The sequence below is a fragment of the Oncorhynchus mykiss genome, chromosome 12 (assembly GCF_057628025.1).
Source record: "Oncorhynchus mykiss isolate SJ-2025 chromosome 12, ASM5762802v1, whole genome shotgun sequence".
NCBI lineage: Eukaryota > Metazoa > Chordata > Actinopteri > Salmoniformes > Salmonidae > Oncorhynchus > Oncorhynchus mykiss.
The window spans coordinates 53035063-53058832 of NC_143033.1; the positions used below are offsets into that span (position 1 = coordinate 53035063).

A 23770-nucleotide genomic window follows, 5' to 3' on the forward strand; every position below is an offset into this window, starting at 1 on the left:
TACGCCATTTGTTCCATTATCTTGTGGGCTGACAGATCAGATCTTCTGACAGAAAGAGAGGAGCTTTGAGGTGTGTGTGTGTGTGTGTGTGTGTGTCTGCGTGTGTGTGCGTGTGTGTGTGTGCGTGCGGACATTCGTGTGCACACGCTAGGCTGTCATTAGGGAGAAGCAGACAGGGCCCTTTGATGTCCTGGAGTGCACTGAGAAATGCATTGGGATGAGCCGGCAACTTCCCTCACAGAAGCTTTGTAGATTCTGTGGAGGGAGAGAGAGAAAGGGAGACCTATGCAGCACATGCCAAGGACACAATATTACATTTCACTAAATAATTTGGGAGGGCTATTTTTAGGGCTTTTATTGAAACACAGAAAAAAGAAAAGAGGAGAGCCAGGAATGGTGAGCCGTGGGCCATGATAATGTGTGATGTGTCACTGCTGCCGTGCCGTGCGCAGCCCCATCAAAACATGATTGGGTTGTGTTGATCAGTGGTGTGTGTATCAAACGTTACACCCTATGTACTTTGTTCATCACAATGTCTACTGCACTCATGCAATGCATAAATGGGATTAACCAGATACAGTTGAAGTCGGACGTTTACATACACCTTTGCCAAATACATTTAAACTCAGTTTTTCACAATTCCTGACATTTAATCCTAGTAAAAAATCCCTGTCTTAGGTCAGTTAGGATCACCACTTTATTTTCATAATGTGACATTTCAGAATAATAGTAGAGAGAATAATTTATTTCAGCTTTAATTTCTTTCATCACATTCCCAGTGGGTCAGAAGTTTACATACACTCAATTAATATTTGGTAGCATTGCATTTAAATTGTTTAACATGGGTCAAACGTTTTGGGTAGCCTTCCACAAGTTTCCGACAATAAGTTGGGTGGATTTCGGCCCATTCCTCCTGACAGAGCTGGTGTAACTGAGTCAGGTTTGTAGGCCTCCTTGCTCGCACACGCTTTTTCATTTCTGCCCACAAATTTTCTATAGGATTGAGGTCAGGGCTTTGTGACGGCCACTCCAATACCTTGACTTTGTTGTCCTTAAGCCATTTTGCCACAGTTTTGGAAGTTTGCTTGGGGTCATTGTCAATTTGGAAGAGCCATTTGCAACCAAGCTTTAACTTCCTGACTGATGTCTTGAGATGTTGCTTCAATATATCCACATAATTTTCCCTCCTCATGACGTCATCTATCTTTTGCACTAGTCCCTCCTGCAGCAAAGCACCACCACAAAATTATGCTGCCACCCCGTGCTTCACGGTTGGGATGGTGTTCTTCGGCTTGCAAGCCTCCCCCTTTTCCTCCAAACATAACGATGGTCATTATGGCCAAACAGTTATATTTTTGTTTCATCAGACCAGAGGACATTTCTCAAAAATGTACAATCTTTGTCCCCATGTGCAGTTGCAAACCATAGTCTGACTTTTTTTATGGCGGTTTTTGTGCAGTGGCTTCTTCCTTGCTGAGCGGCCTTTCAGGTTATGTCGATATAGGACTCGTTCTACTGTGGATATAGATACTTTTGTACCTGTTTCCTCCAGCATCTTCACAAGGTCCTTTGCTGTTGTTCTGGGATTGATTTGCACTTTTCGCACCAAAGTACCTTCATCTCTAGGAGACAGAACGCATCTCCTTCCTGAGCGGTATGATGGCTGCGTTGTCCCATGGTGTTTATACTTTCGTACTATTGTTTGTACAGATGAATCTGGTACCTTCAGGAATTTGAAAATTGCTCCCAAGAATGAACCAGACTTGTGGAGGTCTACAATTCTTTTTCTGAGGTCTTGGCTGATTTCTTTTGATTTTCCCATGATGTCAAGCAAAGAGGCACTGAGTTTGAAGGTATCCTTGAAATTCATCCACAGGTACTCCTCCAATTGACTCAAATGATGTCAATTAGCCTATCAGAAGCTTCTAATGCCATGACATAATTTTCTGGAATTTTCCAAGCTGTTTAAAGGCAGTCAACTTAGTGTATGTAAACCTCTGACCCACTGGATTTGTGAAACAGTGAATTAGAAGTGAAATAATCAGTCCATAAACAAATGTTGGAAAAATTACTTGTGTCATGCGCAAAGTCGATGTCCTAACCGACTTGCCAAAACTATAGTTTGTTAACAAGAAATTTGTGGAGTGTTTGAAAGGAAGGTTTTAATGACTCCAACCTAAGTGTATGTAAACTTCCGACTTCAACTGTATATCTAGCTATCGTATCTCCATTTGACCTTTCATTCATTGGCTAGCTCCACTCTTGTGTTGTCCATTGAAGGAATAATAATGTTTTCCGTGGTGAGGTGGGGTTCTGAGCTACACAAATTAACAAGGTGATAAACAAGAAAGCTGAGTGTTACATGACAACAGGAAGGCATTTTTGAATTGCTACTGATACATTAGCCTTGATCTCTAATGGAGGAGGTTGTCGATATCCTCACCTCAAGTCTCTATCAGGAGAGCACTGTTCTCTGTAATGACTGTAGGAAACACTGCCAGAGATGTTCTGTACTGTTGTGCAGCGGGGGGGTGTCTTGCACTAAGGTAGTATTTGAGTCCGTTGGCGAAGCCCATCATTATAAATAGTGGAGGGTAATGCAATGTGGCTAGGCCACTGCTGACCAAGCTCAATAAATGTATTAACTGGCAGTTTCTCAGCTGCCAGGGGCTCTCTGTGCAACTTCCAGGCCTTAACTTATGTAATGTTAATAAAAAACAAATAGTGGACCACAGACCCCTCAGATCATCCTTCATGTCTCTCTCTCCTCCTACCAACTGCCTCGTCGGCAGAAAATAGCATGGAGATATGAGCGGTAATGGTGCTCTTTCTCCCTCTCTACCGCTGTACTCGGCTATCTAATGATGCCATCAGTGTGGAGGTGAGGTAAGGTGTAACCTGGGATTGATCACAAAGTCCTGCTGTGTGCACACACAGATGTTGGTGTTTTGCAGAAATGGCAGACAACGTGTGTTTCTTTTTTTTCTTTTTTTTTAACTCGTGAGATAAATTACCAGGTTGCCAAATTGCTTGGTGCTTTATTAATAAAGCCAGCTGTTCTCATTCCATCCGAGAAGCAGCGCTGCCCCACTCGCCGAGCAGAAAAGGGGCTAGGAGAGTATGCTCGATGCCTCACAGGCTTACGAGCACAAAACTATAGTAGGGGACAGGAGGGTTTCTGACACAGCTTACATTGTGGTGTTAATCAATTAGTGTACAACATACGGTGAGCTCTCTGTAAACCTACACATGCAGGGTGAGCTGCTTGGCACTCTCACAAACTTTGTAACTCCATATAGCAGACAGAATAGAGCAGATCCCGGAAGGTGTAGGAGGCAGGGATACCCTGTGATAAGGGGATATGTAGTCTTCAGGATGGATGTTGTGATGTTATGTGCAAATCGGATATCCAGTATACGCAATACTAAAATCCCACATATTTACCTACTCCTGTCTACTGTTTATCTGTTGACTGTATGGCATTTATGTATTTCTCTATGGTAATTGTATTGACTGCATTGCCTTCCTGCATATTACGTTTACTGAACAAAAGAATACATGCAAATGTAACAATTTCTAAGACTTCACTGAGCTACAGTTCATATAGGGAAATCAGTCAATTGAAATTAATTCATTAGGCCCTAATCTATGAATGTCACATGACTGGGTAGAGGTGCAGCCATGGGTGGGCCTGGGAAGGCATAGGCCCAACCACTTGGCAGCCAGGCCCACCCAATGGGGAGCCAGACTTTATTACAGACATAAATACTCCTCAGCAGCACATACCCCTCCCCCATACACATTGGTAAAGGACAAATGCTCACCAATAGGGATGAAAACACATTTGTGCATACCATTTGAGAGAAAGAAGCTTTTTGTGTGTATGGAAAATGCCTGGGACGTTATATTTCAGTTCTTGAAACATGGGACCAACACTTGTTGCGTTTATATTTTAGTTGAGTGTAATTTCCATATGGTGATTCAATGTTCGCTTTCTCTCTTGTCGTCTCTCGTCTTTAGGAGACTACGTTGTTCTGACAGTCTTCTTCGACCTGAGCAGGAGGATGGGTTACTTCACCATTCAGACCTATATCCCCTGCACCCTCATCGTTGTCCTCTCCTGGGTCTCCTTTTGGATCAACAAGGATGCTGTACCTGCTAGAACATCCTTAGGTAACAACAAAGCAATACAAATCTCATCAATCAGAGAATAAAAGAGTGATAATTCTGCTTCTCTCCTGTATTTAATCTCATCAGATTCACAATCAGCCATCCTAGCCACAACACAAACATAGGTTTTTGCACTTTTATCAGTAGAGTTCATTAGCAGTGTGGTCCCTAATTAGTCTCGGTCTCTCATAAAATAGGACTTGTTGTGGTCCAGACCGACCTTTAGCGCCCAGAGAAGTCAGCTGCTTCAGTAACTAGTCCATCTTGATTCTATGAGCCCAGCCGAACGCATATGTTTTATGCAAAGCTCAGGGGAGATGCAGCCTCTACGTAAAAATGCAGGGGCCAAACTTTGCTTAAAGCAAAAGGGGGGGATGTGTGAGGAGAATGTGTGAGCTATTGAACCTGCCCCTGTCTCCGAAAGGGTGGCCATCTTCAGAGAACGTCGTCTTTTAGTTACATATTCCTTAGTCAGCTGCTTGTGCACCTCCAAGCTTCTCGACCCTGACCACAAGCACTCACACCAGGATCTTTGAAAGTATTGCTGAATGTAAATCAATCCAGTTCACGGTGTAACGGTTTTCTTCTGACCAAAATGCAGCGTGGTTAGTGTTCAACATATTTAATAAGGACAATAAATGTGAACACTACAAAATAAATGAATAAACAAATGTGAAAACCGAAACAGTCCTATCTGGTGCAATGACACAAAGACGGAAGACAATCACCCACAAAATACCCAAAGAACATGGCTGCCTAAATATGGTTCCCAATCAGAGACAACAATAAACACCTGCCTCTAATTGAGAACCAATCTAAGCAACCATAGACTTCCATAAACACCTAGACTAGGTAACACACCATAATCATACAAAACCCCATAGACCAGCCAAAACACATAAATCCCCCATGTCACACCCTGACCTAACCAAAATAATAAAGAAAACAAAGGTAACTAAGGCCAGGGCGTGACACACGGACATCCACTTCTTATCATAGAAGAGCTTTTTGACTTTTAGAAACAATGTTATACCCTATTACTGTGAGAGGTTGATTTATTATTAAATGTACTGCCAGTGTCTATATCTTATATATATATATATTTTTTTTATATAATCTTCATAACATTTTACTAATATCATGACAAATTGAGTTGCCTGCCAACATGTAAATGTAGTCAAATAGCTTAATTTCCTTCCCAAAGATAACAGGGAGGTAAATGTTGGTTAGCTAGCTGGAAGGATTAATGGCTGTGACATAATTCTTAATCCTTCAGTGCCATCCAACCAAATATCACAATCACTCTAGGCACCCCTATGGATATTACAACATTAATCTTGAGGCATGATGATGTCTCTCGTTTTGAATAAAAAATAGATAAATAACAACCAGATTAGCCTAAAGCCCTCATGATATATTAGAGTGACTTGTTGAAGAGCTGGAGTGTGTGTTTGAGGCAGGGATGTTGGAAGATGTACACGATAAACACATATCTGTGCTACCTGTGTGCTTCGTTAAAGGGTTTCCCCCGATGAAGTATCTCCCTCAACATCATCATGTCTCTTACATGCACCAGATGGCTGATGGTAAGGCATGGTATGAACATATTGGCTGAATTCGAAAGCATGGATATGTTGTGGATCAAGCGAACCAAAACAGCTGGTCCCTATGCCATCCGTTATGGGAGACTACACGTCATACTGTGTCAATTGGTTGCAATTAAACAGACAGTGCATTTCACAATCCTTTAGTTTCGTGTAATCCAGTACTCTAACCCTTTCCAGAATATTTTTTTCTGATCACTATACTAAATGATATTGTTTCATTGAGTTCCTTTTTATTTGGGGTATAAGTATGATATGGATTATGTGTCCAGATAAAGCACTTTGGTATAACCTGCTGGAATGAAGTATGTAATGAATTTTAAACCCATAAGGATAAAATAGCAAGCTCTATTCATTTGCAGGATGCTAAAATTGTTCAACCATCCCCACTGTATATCATGCATATTTTATTTTGTTCAACCAGTCTGAGATTCCTCCATTCTAATAATCTCCTATGAGAATACATTTTTGTACAGAAAGTTTATTTAGAGTTTTTGTATCTTTTTTTCCTCACATCTCTGAGACCATTGAATAGTAGACACATCCTCAATAAACAAAGGCATACTCTCTCACAACTTTTCATGTTAGTCTTCTACATCTCCTACATGGTTTAATGCCTCCACTGCACAATATCCCCAAATCCTAGAATCCAACATCCCTAAAAATGTGACCGACCACCTCGATTTAGCTAGCTAAATAATGAAGTTAGCTAGCTAAACATAAACCATAATCCCAACCCCATAGCTACAGTACAAACTGAATGTCATAGCTAGCCACCATGCATGAAATGCTGTAGGATGATTCTGCAGGTAGCTAAAGCTAATCAAGTAGGTTCAATGTTAGTTAGCTAACATTAAGCTATAACTAGCAATGTAAATGGTTTTCTGAGATACTAATACAATTACTATTCAGATTATACGGGTAACATTAGCTTGCGAGACAGCGAGCAATTTTTTTAGCTAGCGAACAGTACGATTTAACTTGCAAAAAAACGACTGCCTGACAAAATTATGGATTTATAATATCTGAAAACTTTATGGCAGACTGGAACCACTTTAAGTAAGACGTCCTGTGTCTTTTCTGTTTAAATTGTAGCTAGCTACAGCTTGTTTGGCCCTTTGTGTCAAGTCACTCCAGTTTACACTGACCGTGTGCAGAAAGTAGTCTATCACAACTTTCTCCTTTTCCCCATCTTTGACGATAGTGCCTGCTAAATTAAGTACAGTAATTTTGTTGAGAGTAGTAGCAACACCACCATGGCTAACATTATATCTTTACAAAAAGCAGCGGTAGCAAGGATTATCTACACATACTGAGCAGTTCATGTTAGACAGACGCGAGCTGCATGGCAGACTAATCCAAACCTATCACTCGGCATGTCAAGCCCCCCGTTATCTCATCCAATAATGGCTGGCGGGAAGGTTCCGGACTTTTTCCGTGGCTAAACCAACTAGGCTTGTAATTTAACAATTGCATTCGTATTTACAAATGGCATACACGTTTGTTATTAAGGCACATGGGAGTTCACATGTTCAAGAAGGCATTTCTCTATCTCAAGGCATTCAAACTGTTAAACAGCCATCACTAACACAGAGAGGCTGCTGCCTATGTACAGACTTGAAATCATTGGCCACTTTAATAATGGATCACTAGTCACTTCAATAATGCCACTTTAATACTGTTTACATATCTTGCATTACTCATCTCTGTATTTTTATACCATCTATGGCATCTTGCCTATGCCGCTCGGTCATTGCTATTTATATATTTATATGTATATATTCATATTCCATTTCTTTACTTAGATTTGTGTGTATTAAGTAGTTGTTGTGGAATTGTTAGATATTGCTACACTGTCGGAACTAGAAGCACAAGCATTTCGCGACACTCGCGATAACATCTGCTAATCATGTGTATGTGACCAAAACAATTTGATTTCTGAAAAAAAATGCAAACTTAAAAAAATAATAATAAAATAAAAATAAAAATTATCCTGTGAAATTGTGACGTGTGACACAGTTGAAGTCGGAAGTTTACATACACCTTAGCCAAATACATTTCAACTCCGTTTTTCACAATTCCTGATTTTTAATCCTAGTAAAAAAATCCCTGTCTTAGGTCAGTTAGGATCACCGATTTATTTTAAGAATGTAAAATGTCAGAATAATAGTAGAGAGAATTATTTATTTCAGCTTTTATTTCTTTCATCACATTCCCAGTGGGTCAGAAGTTTACATACACTCAATTAATATTTGGTAGCATTGCCTTTAAATTGTTTAACTTGGGTCAAACATTTTGGGTAGCCTTTTACAAGCTTGCCACAATAAATTGGGTGAATTTTGGCCCATTCCTCCTGACAGAGCTGGTGTAACTGAGTCAGGTTTGTAGGCTTCCTTGCTTGCACATGCTTTTTCAGTTCTGCCCACACATTTTCTATAGGATTGAGGTCAGGGCTTTGTGATGGCCAATTCAATACCTTGACTTTGTTGTCCTTAAGCCATTTTGCTTGCAGTCATTTTACATTTGGAAGACCCATTTGCAACCAAGCTTTAACTTCCTGACTGATGTCTTGAGATATTACTTCAATATATACACATCATTCTCCCCCCTCATGGTGCCATCTGTTTTGTGAAGTGCACCAGTCCCTCCTGCACCCCAAAGCACCCCCACAACATGATGGTGCCACCCCGTGCTTTCACAATTGGTATGGTGTTCTTTGGCTTGCAATCCTCCCCCTTTTTCCTCCAAGCATAACGATGGTCATTATGGCCAAACAGCTCTATTTTTGTTTCATCAGACCAGAGGACATTTCTCCAAAAAGTACGATCTTCATCCCCATGTGCAGTTGCAAACCATAGTCTGGCTTTTTTATGGCGGTTTTGGTGCAGTGGCTTCTTCCTTGCTGAGCAGCCTTTCAGGTTATTTCGATATAGGACTTGTTTAACTGTGGATATAGATACTTTTGTACCTGTTTCCTCCAGCATCTTCACAAGGTCCTTTGCTGTTGTTCTGGGATTGATTTGCACTTTTGCACCAAAGTACGTTCATCTCTAGGAGATAGAATGCGTCTCCTTCCTGAGCGGTATGATAGCTGTGTGGTCCCATGGTGTTTATACTTTCGTACAATTGTTTGTACAGATGAATGTGGTACCTTCAGACATTTGGAAATTGCTCCCAAGGATGAACCAGACTTGTGGAGGTCTACAATTCTTTTTCTGAGGTCTTGGCTGATTTCTTTTGATTTTCCCATAATGTCAAGCAATACATTCCACAGGTACGCCTCCAAATGACTCAAATGATATCAATTAGCCTATCAGAAGCTTCTAAAGCCATGATATCATTTTCTGGAATTTTCAACTTAGTCAACTTAGTGTATGTAAACACTAATTCTCACTCTAATTGTGATACATTGAAATATAAGTGAAATAATCTGTCTGTAAACAGTTGTTGGAAGAATTACTTGTGTCATGCACAAAGTAGATATCCTAACCGACTTGCCAAAACTATAGTTTGTTAACAAGAAATTTGTGGATGGTTGAAAAACTAGTTTTAATGACTCCAACCAAAGTGTATGTAAACTTCTGACTTCAACTGTACGCCTGTACGCCAACTGCTCAATTGTAGCTTCTTAAATAGGTCACAAATGGTATATGTTACCCTTTGCTGCTATAACCTCTCTTTACCCTCATCTTGACCCTCTTGTCCATTGACAGGCATTACCACTGTGCTGACCATGACTACGCTGAGTACCATAGCCAGGAAGTCGCTGCCTAAGGTATCCTACGTGACGGCCATGGACCTCTTTGTGTCCGTGTGCTTCATCTTTGTTTTCGCCGCTCTGATAGAGTATGGAACACTGCACTACTTTGTGAGCAACAGGAAGCCAAGCACAAAAAAGGACAAGAAAAATAAAAACCCGGTGAGTGTTGTATATCCAAAACAAAGTAGGCCCACAAGTGGTAAATACAAAATTGTCAGATTTTCTCTCAGGGAACTTATAGTATATGTGTACATTTCTCCTCAAAGAATGTAACATTTGAGTTTAGAGTGTTTTCACAGAGTTCTAACCTTATTTCCAGCCTCTGAAAGCTTTACCAATCACTCTCACTGTATTACTGTAATGTATAGCCAACTACTACTAGGTTCCCTTAAGGGAGAAGTCATTGTGAGTGCCATGCAGTCTGCGTGAGAGGCACGGGATAGATTGAACCTGTACTTAATCCACACCACAGCTGTGCAGTTGTAATTTAGACCTTTGTAACATAACCAGACGTTTTCTTAGGGGCTTCAAATCCCCACAACATCATGGTAGCTAAAGTGAAAGCACCTGAGTTAGCTAGCAAGGTACTTAACAGGCTGTGGGATGCTGCTGTTTCAGCTTCTTTGTAACTAAGATTTGCTTTTGGAGATAAATGTGTGCAGGATGAATGAGTAATGATCTGGATGTTCTCACCGAGGTTGTTCTCACTGAGGTTCTTCACATGGTCTGCCAAGATATGATGCAGAAGCCTTTGACTGAGCTCCTTTTTGATCTTCATGAATAGTTAAGAATAAAACAGGAAATCGAGGAAATAACATCCTTTAATTTCTCATAGGCTTTGGGTAAAAGGGTCACTCAGTGAGGGTGATGTGTGCTACTTCCGGCGCCGACAGAGATGGCCGCCTCGCGTTTGCGTTCCTAGGAAACTATGCAGTATTTTGTTTTTTATGTGTTATTTCTTACATTGTTACCCCAGGTAATCTTAGGTTTTATTACATACAGTCGGGAGGAACTATTAGATATAAGATTAACGTCAACTCACCAACAGTACGACCAGGAATACGACTTTACCGAAGCGGATCCTCTGTTTGGCCTACCCCCCAGGACAATGGATCGGATCCCAGCTGGCGACCCAAAACAACGACGCCGTAGAAGGGGCAGACGGAGCGGTCTTCTGGTCAGGCGCCGTAGACGGGCACATCGCGCACCGCTGCCGAGCATACTACTCGCCAATGTCCAGTCTCTTGACAACAAGGTAGACAAAATCCGAGCAAGGGTAGCATTCCAGAGAGACACCCGAGACTGTAACTGTAAACCACATATCCTGAGGCTGCATTTATTGTAGCCGGGGATTTTAACAAAGCTAATTTGAAAACAAGGCTCCTCAAATTCTATCAGCATATCGATTGTGCTACCAGGCCTGGCCAAACCCTAGACCACTGTTATTCTAACTTCCGCGACGTATATAAGGCCCTCTCTTCGGAAAAGCTGACTACGACTCCATTCTGTTGCTCCCAGCCTATAGACAGAAACTAAAACAGAAAGCTCCCGCGCTCAGGTCTGTTCAACGCTGGTCCGACCAATCGGATTCCACTCTTCAAGATTGCTTCGATCACGTGGACTGGGAAATGTTCCGCATTACGGCGAACAACAACATTGACGAATACGCTGATTCGGTGTGCGAGTTTATTAACAAGTGCATTGGTGATGTTGTACCCACAGCGTCTATTAAAACATTCCCTAACCAGAAACCGTAGATTGATGGCAGCATTCACGCAAAACTGAACGTGCGAACCAGTGCTTTTAATCAGGGCAAGGTGTCCGGAAACATGACTGAATACAAACAGTGTAGCTCTTCCCCCCGCAAGGCAATCAAACAAACTAAGCGTCAGTACAGAGACAAAGTGGAGTCACAATTCAACGGCTCAGACACGAGAGGTATATGGCAGGGTCTACCGTCAATCACGGACTACAGAAGAAAAACCAGCCCCGTCGCGGATCACGATGCCTTGCTCCCAGACAGACTAAACAACTTTTTTGCTCGCTTTGAGAACAATACAGTGCCACTGACACGGCCCGCTACCAAAACCTGCGGGCTCTCCTTCACTGTAGCCAACGTGAGTAAAACATTTAAACGTGTTAACCTTCGCACGGCTGCAGGCCGAGACGGCATCCCAGGACGCGTCCTCAGAGCATGCGCAGACCAGCTGGCTGGTGTGTTTACAGACATATTCAATCTGCTGTTCCCACATGCTTCAAGAGGGCCACCATTGTTCCAGTTCCCAAGAAAGCTAAGGTAACTGAGCTAAATGACTACCGCCCTGTAGCACTAACTTTCGCCATCCTGAAGTGCTTTGAGAGACTAGTCAAGGACCATATCACCTCCACCTCCACCCTACCTGACACCCTAGACCCACTCCAATTTGCTTACCGCCCCAATAGGTCCACAGACGACGCAATCACCATCACACTGCACACTGCCCTAACCCATCTGGACAAGAGGAATACCTATGTAAGAATGCTGTTCATTGATTACAGCCCTGGGTCTCGACCCCGCCCTGTGCAACTGGGTCTGGACTTCCTGACTGGCCACCCCCAGGTGGTGAGGGTAAGTAACAACATCTCCACCCCGCTGATCCTCAACACTGGGTCCCCACAAGGGTGCGTTCTCAGCCCGGTACTCCCTGTTCACCCACGACTGCGTGGCCATGCACGCCTCCAACTCAATCATCAAGTTTACAGATGACAGTACAGTGGTAGGCTTGATTACCAACAACGACGAGACGGCCTACAGGGAGGAGGTGAGGGCCCTCGGAGTGTGGTGTCAGGAAAATAACCTCACACTCAACGTCAACAAAACAAAGGAGATGATCGTGGACTTCAGGAAACAGCAGAGGGAGCAGCCCCCTATCTTCATTGATGGGACGTTAGTGAAGAGGGTGGAGAGTTTTAAGTTCCTCGGCGTACACATCACGGACAAACTGAAATGGTCCACCCACACAGCGTGGTGAAGAAGGCGCAGCAATGCCTCTTCAACCTCAGGAGGCTGAAGGAATTCGGCTTGTCACCAAAAACACTCAAAGTTTTACAGATGCACAATCGAGAGCATCCTGTCTGGCTGTATCACCACCTGGTACGACAGCTGCTCCACCCATAACCGGAAGGCTCTCCAGAGGGTAGTGAGGTCTGCACAACGCATCACCGGGGGCAAACTACCTACCCTCCAGGACACCTACAGCACCCAATGTCACAGGAAGGCCAAAATGATCATCAAGGACAACAACCACCCGAGCCACTGCCTGTTCAACCCGCTATCATCCAGAAGGCGAGGTCAGTACAGGTGCATCAAAGTGGGGAACGAGAGACTGAAAAACAGCTTCTATCTCAAGGCCATCAAACTGTTAAACAGCCATCACTAACATTGAGTGGCTGCTGCCAACATACTGACTCAACTCCAGCCACTTTAATAATGGAAAAATGTATGTAATCAATTTATCACTAGCCACTTTATATTATATAATGTTTACATACCCTACATTACTCATATGTATATACTGTACGCTATACCATCTACTGCATCTTGCCATCTTGATGTAATTAAATACATCACTAGCCACTTTAAACAATGCCACTTCATATAATGTTCTCATACCCTACATTACTCATCTCATATGTATATACTGTACTCTATACCATCTACTGCATCTTGCAATCTTGATGTAATTAAATGCATCACTAGCCACTTTAAACAATGCCACTTCATATAATGTTCTCATACCCTACATTACTCATCTCATATGTACATACTGTACTCTATACCATCTACTACATCTTCCCATCTTGATGTAATATATCACTAGCCACTTTAAACAATGCCGCTTTATATGTTTTCATACCCTACATTACTCATCTCATATGTACATACTGTACTCTATACCATCTACTGCATCTTGCCTATGCCGTTCTGCCATCACTCATTTATATATTTCTATGTACATATTCGTATTCATTCCTTTACATTTGTGTGTAGGTAGTTGTTGTGACATTTTTAGGGTATATTACTGCATGGTTGCTACACTTGCATTAACATCTACTAACCATGTGTATGTGACAAATACATTTGTTTCTAACCATTTTATGAAAAATAAAACATAATAATGTCCTATTTCATGTTATGATGGTATTTGTTCAGATATCTGCATTATGCATGAGAACAACAACAGGTAATTTATAATCAATCTACTAAATGTATGCGCACTGGAACTGATTAGGTAATCTAAGGTATTTTAAGTTAGATGGAGAAAGAGAGTATAAATCCATATTCAATGTGTTTTATTTAGATACAAATGCCATTAACTGTACAAAAAAATGACATTGTCTTGTTTTGGTGTAACGGGTCAGCTTTGAGCCTTACTAGGATCAATATCACCCCTAAACCATTGATGTCAAGTTTGTTTTTATCATGGATATAGCACATCTCTAAAGGTAGATTTGGCTGGAGATCAACCTGGTCTCCAGTGTGATGTGTCCTGTCATGCACCTTCCTCCTCCTGTATGTGTGTCTCTACAGTATACTGTTCTCTTTCTACTTTTGATGTTCTTTTGATGTTCTCTATGTTTTTGTTTATAACATGTGTTCTTTTTTGTGTTGTTCTCTTTTAATTCCACATATTCTTTGTTTCCTGTTGGGACAAAAGCTCCTCCGGCTCTTTTCCTCAAAGGTATATTGCCTTCAGTTTCAACTATTGACTGCATGTGTCTGCTGCATTTTGCCTCTTTCTGGCCCCAGCTAGCGCATTGCACTGCTACTTGTCTGTTTTAGATACCCTTTCTTTACCTTTACCTCAAAATCTCTTCCGCAATACCATCAAACAAAGTGCTCACAGGAAAGTGCGGAGGCAGCCAGACGTACTTGTGTAGTGACAATATTACGCTCTTTCAACCAGTCCACACTGGTTGAAAGATGTATAAAGATGGCACGCAATGGTTTCATTCTGGCTTTTTTCCCATTTCTTTCTGCCTCACACTGTGCAATTTTGACTGTAAACCGGTGGCATCTTTTTCTCCGCTATCATTTAACCTACCCGTGTATTTGTGGGGCTTTTAACCTGACGCTTCCTATAGAGTCAGCAGAGCCTTAACAGACTGAAGTAGACAACCCCTACACTGTGCTAGGCCTCATTAGTAGTGATCATCTTAACGGCTACACACGCAGCAGAGTAGATTCAGCCCCAGTAATCTTCATACACTCACAGTGCAGAGGGTGCTACTGAAGAGCTATATTTAACACTCAAGTAAAGAAGATGGTGTGCTTTCAAAACCTGAATCACCCTTAATCTATGGTATGAAAGAACATTTCTTAATGGGGTCATTTGACTGAATTTAAATACCATTAGTCAGAGAATACTGTAAGTCAACATTTGAACCAGCCATTTATAGGAAGGGCATTTTCTATAGCTATTTGAAATGGACAAAAATCAACAACAAAAATGTACTGCAGCTGACGCTAAGCTTAGATTAAAGTGGTCCAGAGCAGAGGCCTGTGTTTCCTTCAATCATTCCTCCCCAGAGGTTGTCTACTTTCATCCGGTTAAAGCTGCAATGCCACTATTTTGTTTTGCAAACCCCGGCCACGCTGCAGTATCTGTGTTTGTTACACTGCTTGAGCTAGCTCCTACCACACCCTTCCTTCTCCCGTGCAACCCCACTTTGAGAACCGGGTCACATGACCTGATGCTGCTCCCTGCTGCAAATCCCCCGGCGGCTGTCAATCAATCAGGCAAAATTGTGGAACCAGCCATGTATCATTTTCAAAGGGACGACAATAACCCTTGTGTTCGAGTACTGGGCAAATTTGAGCTGCAGGGAACGAGTTAAAGTCAAATCAGTGTTTTGAGCTTTTATGATGACACACGCCTTAAACAATTTACCCCAATGCTTATGGCATTTGAGAAGTGGTACTTGACACACATATGATTCATTTTTATAAAGACCAAACATTCGGAAAGCAGTATGATTACCTAAACATAGTACTGGCACGGCATCACATTGTAAATCTAGCTACAGTAAAGGCTCATGAAGAGCAAAAAGGCTTTTGAAAGAGGCTTTGGTCTCCGTTCAGTTAGTAGCGATTCCATTCAGTTTATTTTAAGCGGGGCAATACATGTAACTACGTCATCATATTTCTAAGTGACTCATACAGAAAATATGATGCTGGGTCAGAGAAAACTCATTCTTAAAGTTGATCATGAGAGTTATTTTTACATTTTCTTAAAAGGTGGCGTGTTGTTTTGCGATAAAAGCCCATGAAAATGCCCTGTTTGAATGCTAATTGTGCCTCTTTTGACTGATGGAGCAAAGGACTCGCTGATGTCACTGACCTATTTTAGGAATCATCCGAAATAAAACGCTGTGCCCTGAAGTGGTGAGCAGGCTTAAATGGAAGTTGATTTAACCCATTTAGGGACAGGAAATGGAGGATGGAGGAACAGTGAGTCCCTGCTCAGGAGTCTTTCTTATCATACAGCTTAAATCATAAGCGATTTACAATAAATTCAGATTTCCTCCCTCTGAAATCCATACAAGGGCATCCACGTACAGAACAAGAATTGGTCCCGCTTTATTTGAAGTGCATCTCATGAAGTCTTCATAAAGCCTTCATATAGACTTCATAAGCACTACATAGATGCTTCACATATAATCTATTAACAAATGTCATGCTCTATAAAGATTCATAATGTGGCATGCGTGTGTGACGTAACCGTACAGATATTTGTTCACATTTGCATGAAATACGGTTAGAGATGATTTGTGACCCATTTATGTAGTGCTTACGAAGCCTATTTAATTGCTTTATGAAGCCTTCCTAATATTCACTTCAAATAGTGCAGGACTGATGTAATTTGAGTGAATCGTAATGCGAAAGGGGACTATGGTTTAGCTTTGGGACTAATGATAACCACGATACTCTTTTCCCATGATGTGCAACAGCAGAGCTTATAATGGGTTGCCCAGCACTAGCATCATCTTTCTGCTAAACAAAGCGAAACTACACAATGTTTTTGACAGAAGCTAAACTTCTTTACCCTAAGGTGTAATTTGCATTACGTGTTCCAAAGGGAATAGTCCATTGTCATCTTTAAGCCACTCTAATTAAATGCAGGTGCCGCTGATATGTAAACATGTATTTGCTGACATGCTTAAAAAGATCCCATCGGCAAGTGAAGGTGCAAATTACATTTTGTATACTAACATAAAGAGAGACTAAATTAGGTCCCCTGTGCTGCCTCTTAGACTCTAGTCGCTAACTGTGCTCTCTCTGTTATAAGCAGACACCTACGGTGGACATACGCCCTCGCTCAGCCACCGCCATCCAGATGAACAACGCCACCCACATGCAGGAGCGGGATGAGGAGTATGGCTACGAGTGCCTAGACGGCAAGGACTGCACCAGCTTCTTCTGCTGTTTCGAGGACTGCCGCTCCGGGGCCTGGCGGCACGGGCGGTTGCATATCCGTGTCGCCAAGATAGACTCGTACGCTCGCATCGGTTTCCCCACCGCTTTCGGTCTCTTTAACCTGGTTTACTGGATCTCCTATCTCTATCTCTAGATCCAGCGTGTAGCCAGACTTAGAATATATGTTCTGCTCCAACTAGACCATTTTTCAGAAGGGGACCCACTGAAATGTTTTCCTTTTCCTTTTGTTTCTGTTTGATTTTTCTATGTTTGTTAATTCATATTTCTCATAATTTCTTTATATGGTTGAAGCAAAAGTTGTAGCAAAACCATTAGGCATGCAGGGATCTGGAGTCCGATAGTGGGGACTGTGCTTTGGGTAAGGCAAGAACCTAAGTTCACCGTAGTGATTCTGCAGGACTACATTTTCCAGATTCCCCTTGATCAGATAATTGGTTTACGTAGAAGGTAATCGCAGTCAGGGCCGCTTCAATGTTGTTGTTTTTTTGTATCTGCCCTTAGTCAGTAAATTAGATCACAGTAAACATTTTCACTCAAACTGAAAAAGTATTAAGGCATGTTCCCGATTTCTTGCGTTAACAAGTCACGCATGCGCCGTAGAAGACAAACGGAAGATTTGACATCAGCTTATTTTCCCCATCTTTTAAAATATGCATTTACTTATTGCTGTATTCCATCCATCCAAAATACAAAATAAGCTAAATCTCAAGCACTTTAATAGCTATGTAGGTTGAACAGTAAGTATGATTTTCAATGATAATTTGATAGCTAGGTTTCTTTCATCTAACTGTGAAACTTTACTTTTACACAGTTAAACATGCATTTTTTTGAATGTGTGGTCAGAGCGCTAGAAAATACTGTTTATGGTCAATGGTCAACTGTACAGACACTGTATATATTTTATTATTATGTAGTGGTTTACATTTATTGCATGCACCTTTCAGGCCCAAAATCAACACATGTTTTAAAGGGGCAATCCACAGTTGTTACATCCATTTACCGACATATAAATTAATGATATTCTCATTGATACTTGAAGTTATAAAGGCCTCATGAGCTTACTTCAACTGTCCTACCCCATCCCAACCCAGCATATAAGCTCGTTTTACTCCAATGTTTGTGAACATTGTAAATGTAAACAAACACTGTTTCGCCTCAAAATATGTTTAAACCCATCATTTAGATTTCATGAATGGTCAGTCCTTGCATCAATAACCCTGTCTGTAAATTTAAGAGTGGTTACATTTCTTCAGGCCCATCCCTCAGCTTTTTACAAAGACAGAGGTGGGGTATCTGTTTGTTATTGTTTAAACTGTGGATAGCCCCTTTAAGGTCTTCTATTGTTGGCTATGGATACAAAAAAAGAACACTGCTGATTATCCATCTGGATTTCGTCTTACTTTTTAGGAAAAGTAGAAAATGAGACAAAGTCAGATTTTGTCTTATAAATTAACGTTAATCTCTACCAATATGTATTACAAGAGGATCAATCCAGACCTTACAGGGAAAACGTTGTTATATCAACTTTTATTAACTTGTCGACTGCTCTGAGAAACTCTTCCCTTTCAAACATTTTGCTATTGATGGCTATCTTCAATTGACACACAAGTATGGCTGTGCTGGCTCCTTTGGGAAGTGTGTAGATAAGAAATAGGCATCAAAAACAAATGTATAGTTTTCTTACATCGAAACATATTTTCTTACATAAAAACATATTCTGCTCCCTTTCTCTCCCCCACAACCACTTGGTGGAAGTGAATTTCAAGCAAACACATCAAGCAGTGTTTTACTTCATTCAGCTGGCACATTGAGTGTCTACAATGGAAGCGGCTGTAGTTCTGAATGCGTACACCCATCAAAATGCCAAAACTCTCAGTGACAGAAAACAAACTCCCATTTGTCATAAGACTGAACTGCATTACTTAGTCACTGCATTAAAACAGGATCCATTCCATCTGTCTCAATGGGTGGTTTAGAGGGACTTAAGGCAAAAACAAACCATTTAACTTGAGGAATATTGATGAACATGACAGCTCCATGGAGAAGAAAGCATCTGCTTGTGACCAGACCAGATGCATAAGCCTTACTCTCTTTGAAGAGAAACACTGTGGAAATTACAATGATCTGACGCTGAAAATGTATTGAAAGATCTGGGAGAAGTTCAGGAATTTATTTTTTTTGTTTGTTTTGCTTTTCTGTGTTTACAATGGCTCATTAAATCATTAATGTGTCAATACATCATTACTCATTTATAGTGTGGCACATTGTGAATGTCAACATAAGTACTCAAACTATTTGTGCTTCACATCATATGCTAATGGAACGCTTACAATGCAATTTATGGGGTACTTGTATACCCAAATCATGGCCAACCTGTTCCAAAAGAGTACCTTAGCTAAAGGCAGCCAGAGGATGTTAAAGCAGTGCTTTAATCTAGACCAGTGTTTCCCAAACACGGTCCTGGGGCCTCCCATGGGGGCACGTTTTGTTTTCTGCCCTAGCACTACACAGCTGATTTAAATAACTCATCATCAAGCTTTGATTATATGAATAGGCTGTGCAGTGCTCGGGCAAAAAACAAAACTTGCCCCCCTGGGAGGACCCGGGACCAAGTTTGGGAAACCCTGATCGAAATGAATAAGTCATTTTACTGTACATATTGTAAATCACATGATATTGTGTACATAGTAGATCACAAAAGGAAACAAACACTTATCAAACCCTTCAATTTTTGAAAGGGGCAATGATAGGTTTAATTTTCTTCATGTATCCCCTTTCATTGATATCATTATTATCATTGCATTATGCTGGACTGTGTGGGATATTGTAGGGCAGGTGTATTCTACGAGGTCCGGAGCCTGCTGGTTTTCTGTTCTACCTGATAATTAATAGCACCCACTTGGTGTCCCAGGTCTAAATAAGTCCTTGATTAGAGGGGAACAATTAAAAAACTGGCTTTGAGGTCCAGAGTAGAGTTTGAGTGTTGTAGGGTATTTTTCAAGGAAATCGTCGTATTTAGAAAGCCCTCAACAAAACAGAGATGGAGAATGTCCTTTGTCAACAATATCATAGAGACATCATTTCGTTCTATAATGAATTTATCTTGTTGTTGTTGTATTTTCTATGTTGTGGTCTACATAGGCTCTAAAAGACCAGTTATAGTCTGTTCATTGAATGGTATGACTAAAAAGGTAGGTGGCGAAGTTACTTATTACAGCCTCAATTGACAATATCTTTTCAGACATTCAACTGTGATATTAGCTACTCCCTGAGGTACTGAACATACGTGATACTCTAGTCTAAAGTGACCGTCAGAGTTTCTGCATTAAATTGTAAAGTTTCTTAGCAACAACTGTAGTACCCATTGTCAGTTGAACGAAGTGGAAAGTGAGTGGAATTTGAAGCTCTTCCCCTTGTGCATTCACTAGTGGTCCTCTATTTTGTACCTGTTGCGAAGCTATCACTCAGTACAAGGTTTTGTCTTAAGGGTGTGTGTGTTTTTTTCTCTCACTTGAACAGAAAGGAATGGATTCTTTTGGCCACTTGATAGTTTACTTCAGTTGAAATGGAGAGGAATGTAAGGGTGTGGAAGAACAACTTTAAGTGCCAAACTTTGACACAAATGTGATACATCCATTCAGAAATCCATAGTGTTCAATGATCTCTTAGTCAAAATGAACTGTTATTTTGCGAAATGGGAGAAACGCGTTTTGTGTTCTTCGAGAAATAATATTTAACAGATATAATTTACTATTAACACATACATACACGAGACATTATTTGTATACCTTCATTTACCATTATTACATTTCACAGACGCTGTTATCCAGATCAACTTGCAGTAGTGAGTGTGTACACTTTCTGTACTGGTCCCCTATGGGAATTGAACCCACAACCCCTGGTGTTGCAAGTGCAATGCTCTACTAACTGAGCCATACGGAACATTATCTCATGGTCTATAGCTTATGAACAAATATCAAAGCACAAGGACCAAACCGTGCATTAGCTTTATCTTAATGCCTCTGTCTCAGAGACACACTTTCATCCATTCAAGTATAACCTTTGATAAAGAGAATGAGTTAGCATCTTTTTTTGTTTGTTTGAAGAAAGGCTGAACGAGCACATTCAGAAAGTAGAGATGTTTTTAACTGTGAGAAAGTAGTTACTGAGGTATCAAGTGTATGTATGTGGTTTATAAATACCCAATGACCAACCAGTCATATTGAACGGTGCTGGCATACTAAATTTGATTATTTATATCAACTATTTAAATGTTGCTTTACTATACACAAAAAAACATTATATTGTATTTTTGTGATTTCTTTATTTTCTTATGTTAGTTTACACACATATGGTATGGTACATACAGTATTACACATAGTTAAAGGTTTTGGAATTCTCCTGGTACTTGGAAGGAGATAATCATAAAAGATCGTGTGCACACGATGTATAGGTCAATCACAAATATGAATATATTTAACATTTAGTTAATGTGGGTATTGCTCAGCTTATTTTCATTTGGCCTCCATCTCTTCGACCATCTCATGACCTAATTTAGGTTAGAGGAGGACAGAGCATTCAAAGATAAAAGAAGACAGAGATATTTTATTTTGGGGAAACTACAAATAAGACCTATGTGAAGAGCACATGTAAATAATTTCTATAGTTATATACTTTGTCAGACTGGAGAAAAAAATATACCAGTCAAAAGTTTGGACACAGCTACTCATTCCAGTTTTTTCCCCCACTATTTTCTACATTGTAGAATAATAGAGAAGACATCAAAACTATGAAATAACACATATGGAATCATGTATAAACAAATAAAAATATATATATTTTATATTTGAGATTCTTCAAAGTAGGCACCCTTTGCCTTGATGACAGCTTTGCACACTTGGCATTCTCTCAACCAGCTTCATGAGGTAACCTGGAATGCATTTCAATTTTTTTCCTTCTTAATTTCTTTGAGCCATTCAGTTGTATTGTGACAAGGTAGGGGTGATATACAGAAGATAGCCCTATTTGGTAAAATACCAAGTCCATATTATAGCAAGAACAATTCAAATGAGCAAAGAAAAATGACAGTCCATCATTACTTTAAAACATGAAGGTCAGTCATTCCGGAACATTTCATGAACTGTGAATGTTTCTTCAAGAGCAGTCGCAAAAACCATCAAGCTCTATGATGAATCTGGCTCTCATGTGGACCTCTGCTGCAGAGGACTTCATTATAGTTACCAGCCTCAGAAATTGCAGCCCAAATAAAATCTTCACAGCGTTCAAGTAAAAGAGACATCTCAACTGTTCAGAGGAGATTGCGTGAATCAGGCCTTCATGGTCGAATTGCTGCAAAGAAACCACTACTAAAGGACACCAATAATAAGAAGAGACTTGCTTAGGCCAAGAAACACGAGCAATTGACATTAGACTGGTAGAAATCTGTCCTTTTGGTCTAATAAATCCAAAGTTTTGATTCCAACCACCATGCCTTTGTGAGATACAGAGAAGGTGAACGGATGATCTCTGCATGTGTGGTTCCCAACATGAAGCATGGAGGAGAGGATTTGATGGTGTGGGGGTGCTTTGCTGGTGACAATATCAGTGATTTATTTAGAATTCAAGGCACACTTAACCAGCATGGCTACCACAGCGTTCTGCAGAGATACGCCATCCCATCTGGTTTGCGCTTAGTAGGACTATCATTTGTTTTTCAACAGGACAATGACCCAAAACACATCTCCAGGCGGCTTAAGGGCTATTTGACAAAGAAGGAGAGTGATGGAGTGCTGCATCAGATGACCTGGCCTCCACAATCACCTGACCTCAACTCAATTGAGATGGTTTGGGATGAGACAGACCACAGAGTGAAGGAAAAGCAGCCAACAAGTGCTCAGCATATGTGGGAACTCCTTCAAGACTGTTTGAAAAGCATTCCAGGTGAAGCTGGTTGAGAGAATGCCAATAGTGTGCAAAGCTGTCATCAAGGCAAAGGGTGGCAACTTTGAAAAATCTCATTAAAAAAAATCAAATAGTTTAACAGTTATTGTGTTCCTACATGATTCCATATGTGTTATTTCATAGTTGGGATGTCTTCACTATTATTCTACAATGTAGAAAATAGTAAAGATTAAGAAAAACCCTGGAGTGCTACGTGTGTCCTAACTTTCAACTGTTACTGTATACAGTATACCACACCATAATTGCAGTACTGGGTACCTGGGTTCCAAAAACAAAATACATCTATTATGAATTCCATTCATATCTTAGTTGTTTGCCATCTCTGTATATTTATTGAGTATTGTACAAAAGGGACACTGATTAATTATTGTTAGGGTCTGCATAATATACTAAATGTACTGAAAAAATCCTTTTCATAAGGGAATTGCACACAGTTGTGGAATTTTGCAATAAAATGATTGCATTATCAATGTGTCTTGTTTGTCACATTAATGACTTGTGTTGTTCTATGGAAGGTCACAAAACAAATGTGACCATACATCAAACATGACAAACTAACATTTGCTGCTGATTTCTCACGCTGTATAGACCATAGAATACTTGTGAGAACAGGTTAAAATCCTTATTGAACTGCGATAAAGTGGTTGGTGCTGTTCCTGAACAAAACAAGATGCATATTTGGAGGCATGTGAACCATTTTTTTGGTTTCCGAGTTGAGGTGTGGTTGACTGTTCAGTGATGTAATGGGAGCATTAGCAGGAGCCCAGTGTTTGATGTGTTTCAGGGCAGCAGCATGCT

At 40.7% G+C, this 23770-nt stretch overlaps 1 protein-coding gene across 4 annotated transcripts in view; it reads left to right on the forward strand.

The window, feature by feature from the left end:
* The window catches only part of LOC110537755 (gamma-aminobutyric acid receptor subunit gamma-2), a 70767-nt gene extending 47325 nt beyond the window's left edge, over positions 1 to 23442 (forward strand). The window contains exons 7-10 of one of the 4 annotated variants that reach the window (XM_021624119.3): positions 4021 to 4173; positions 9488 to 9693; positions 14232 to 14255; positions 16863 to 23442. In XM_021624119.3, the coding sequence (XP_021479794.1) occupies positions 4021 to 4173; positions 9488 to 9693; positions 14232 to 14255; positions 16863 to 17144 (665 nt within the window). In that variant the 3' untranslated portion in view covers positions 17145 to 23442. The remainder of the gene's footprint in view (positions 1 to 4020; positions 4174 to 9487; positions 9694 to 14231; positions 14256 to 16862) is intronic. The other 3 variants (XM_021624120.3, XM_090192754.1, XM_021624121.3) reach the window with 3 other exon arrangements.
* Positions 23443 to 23770: the final 328 nt, after the last annotated feature.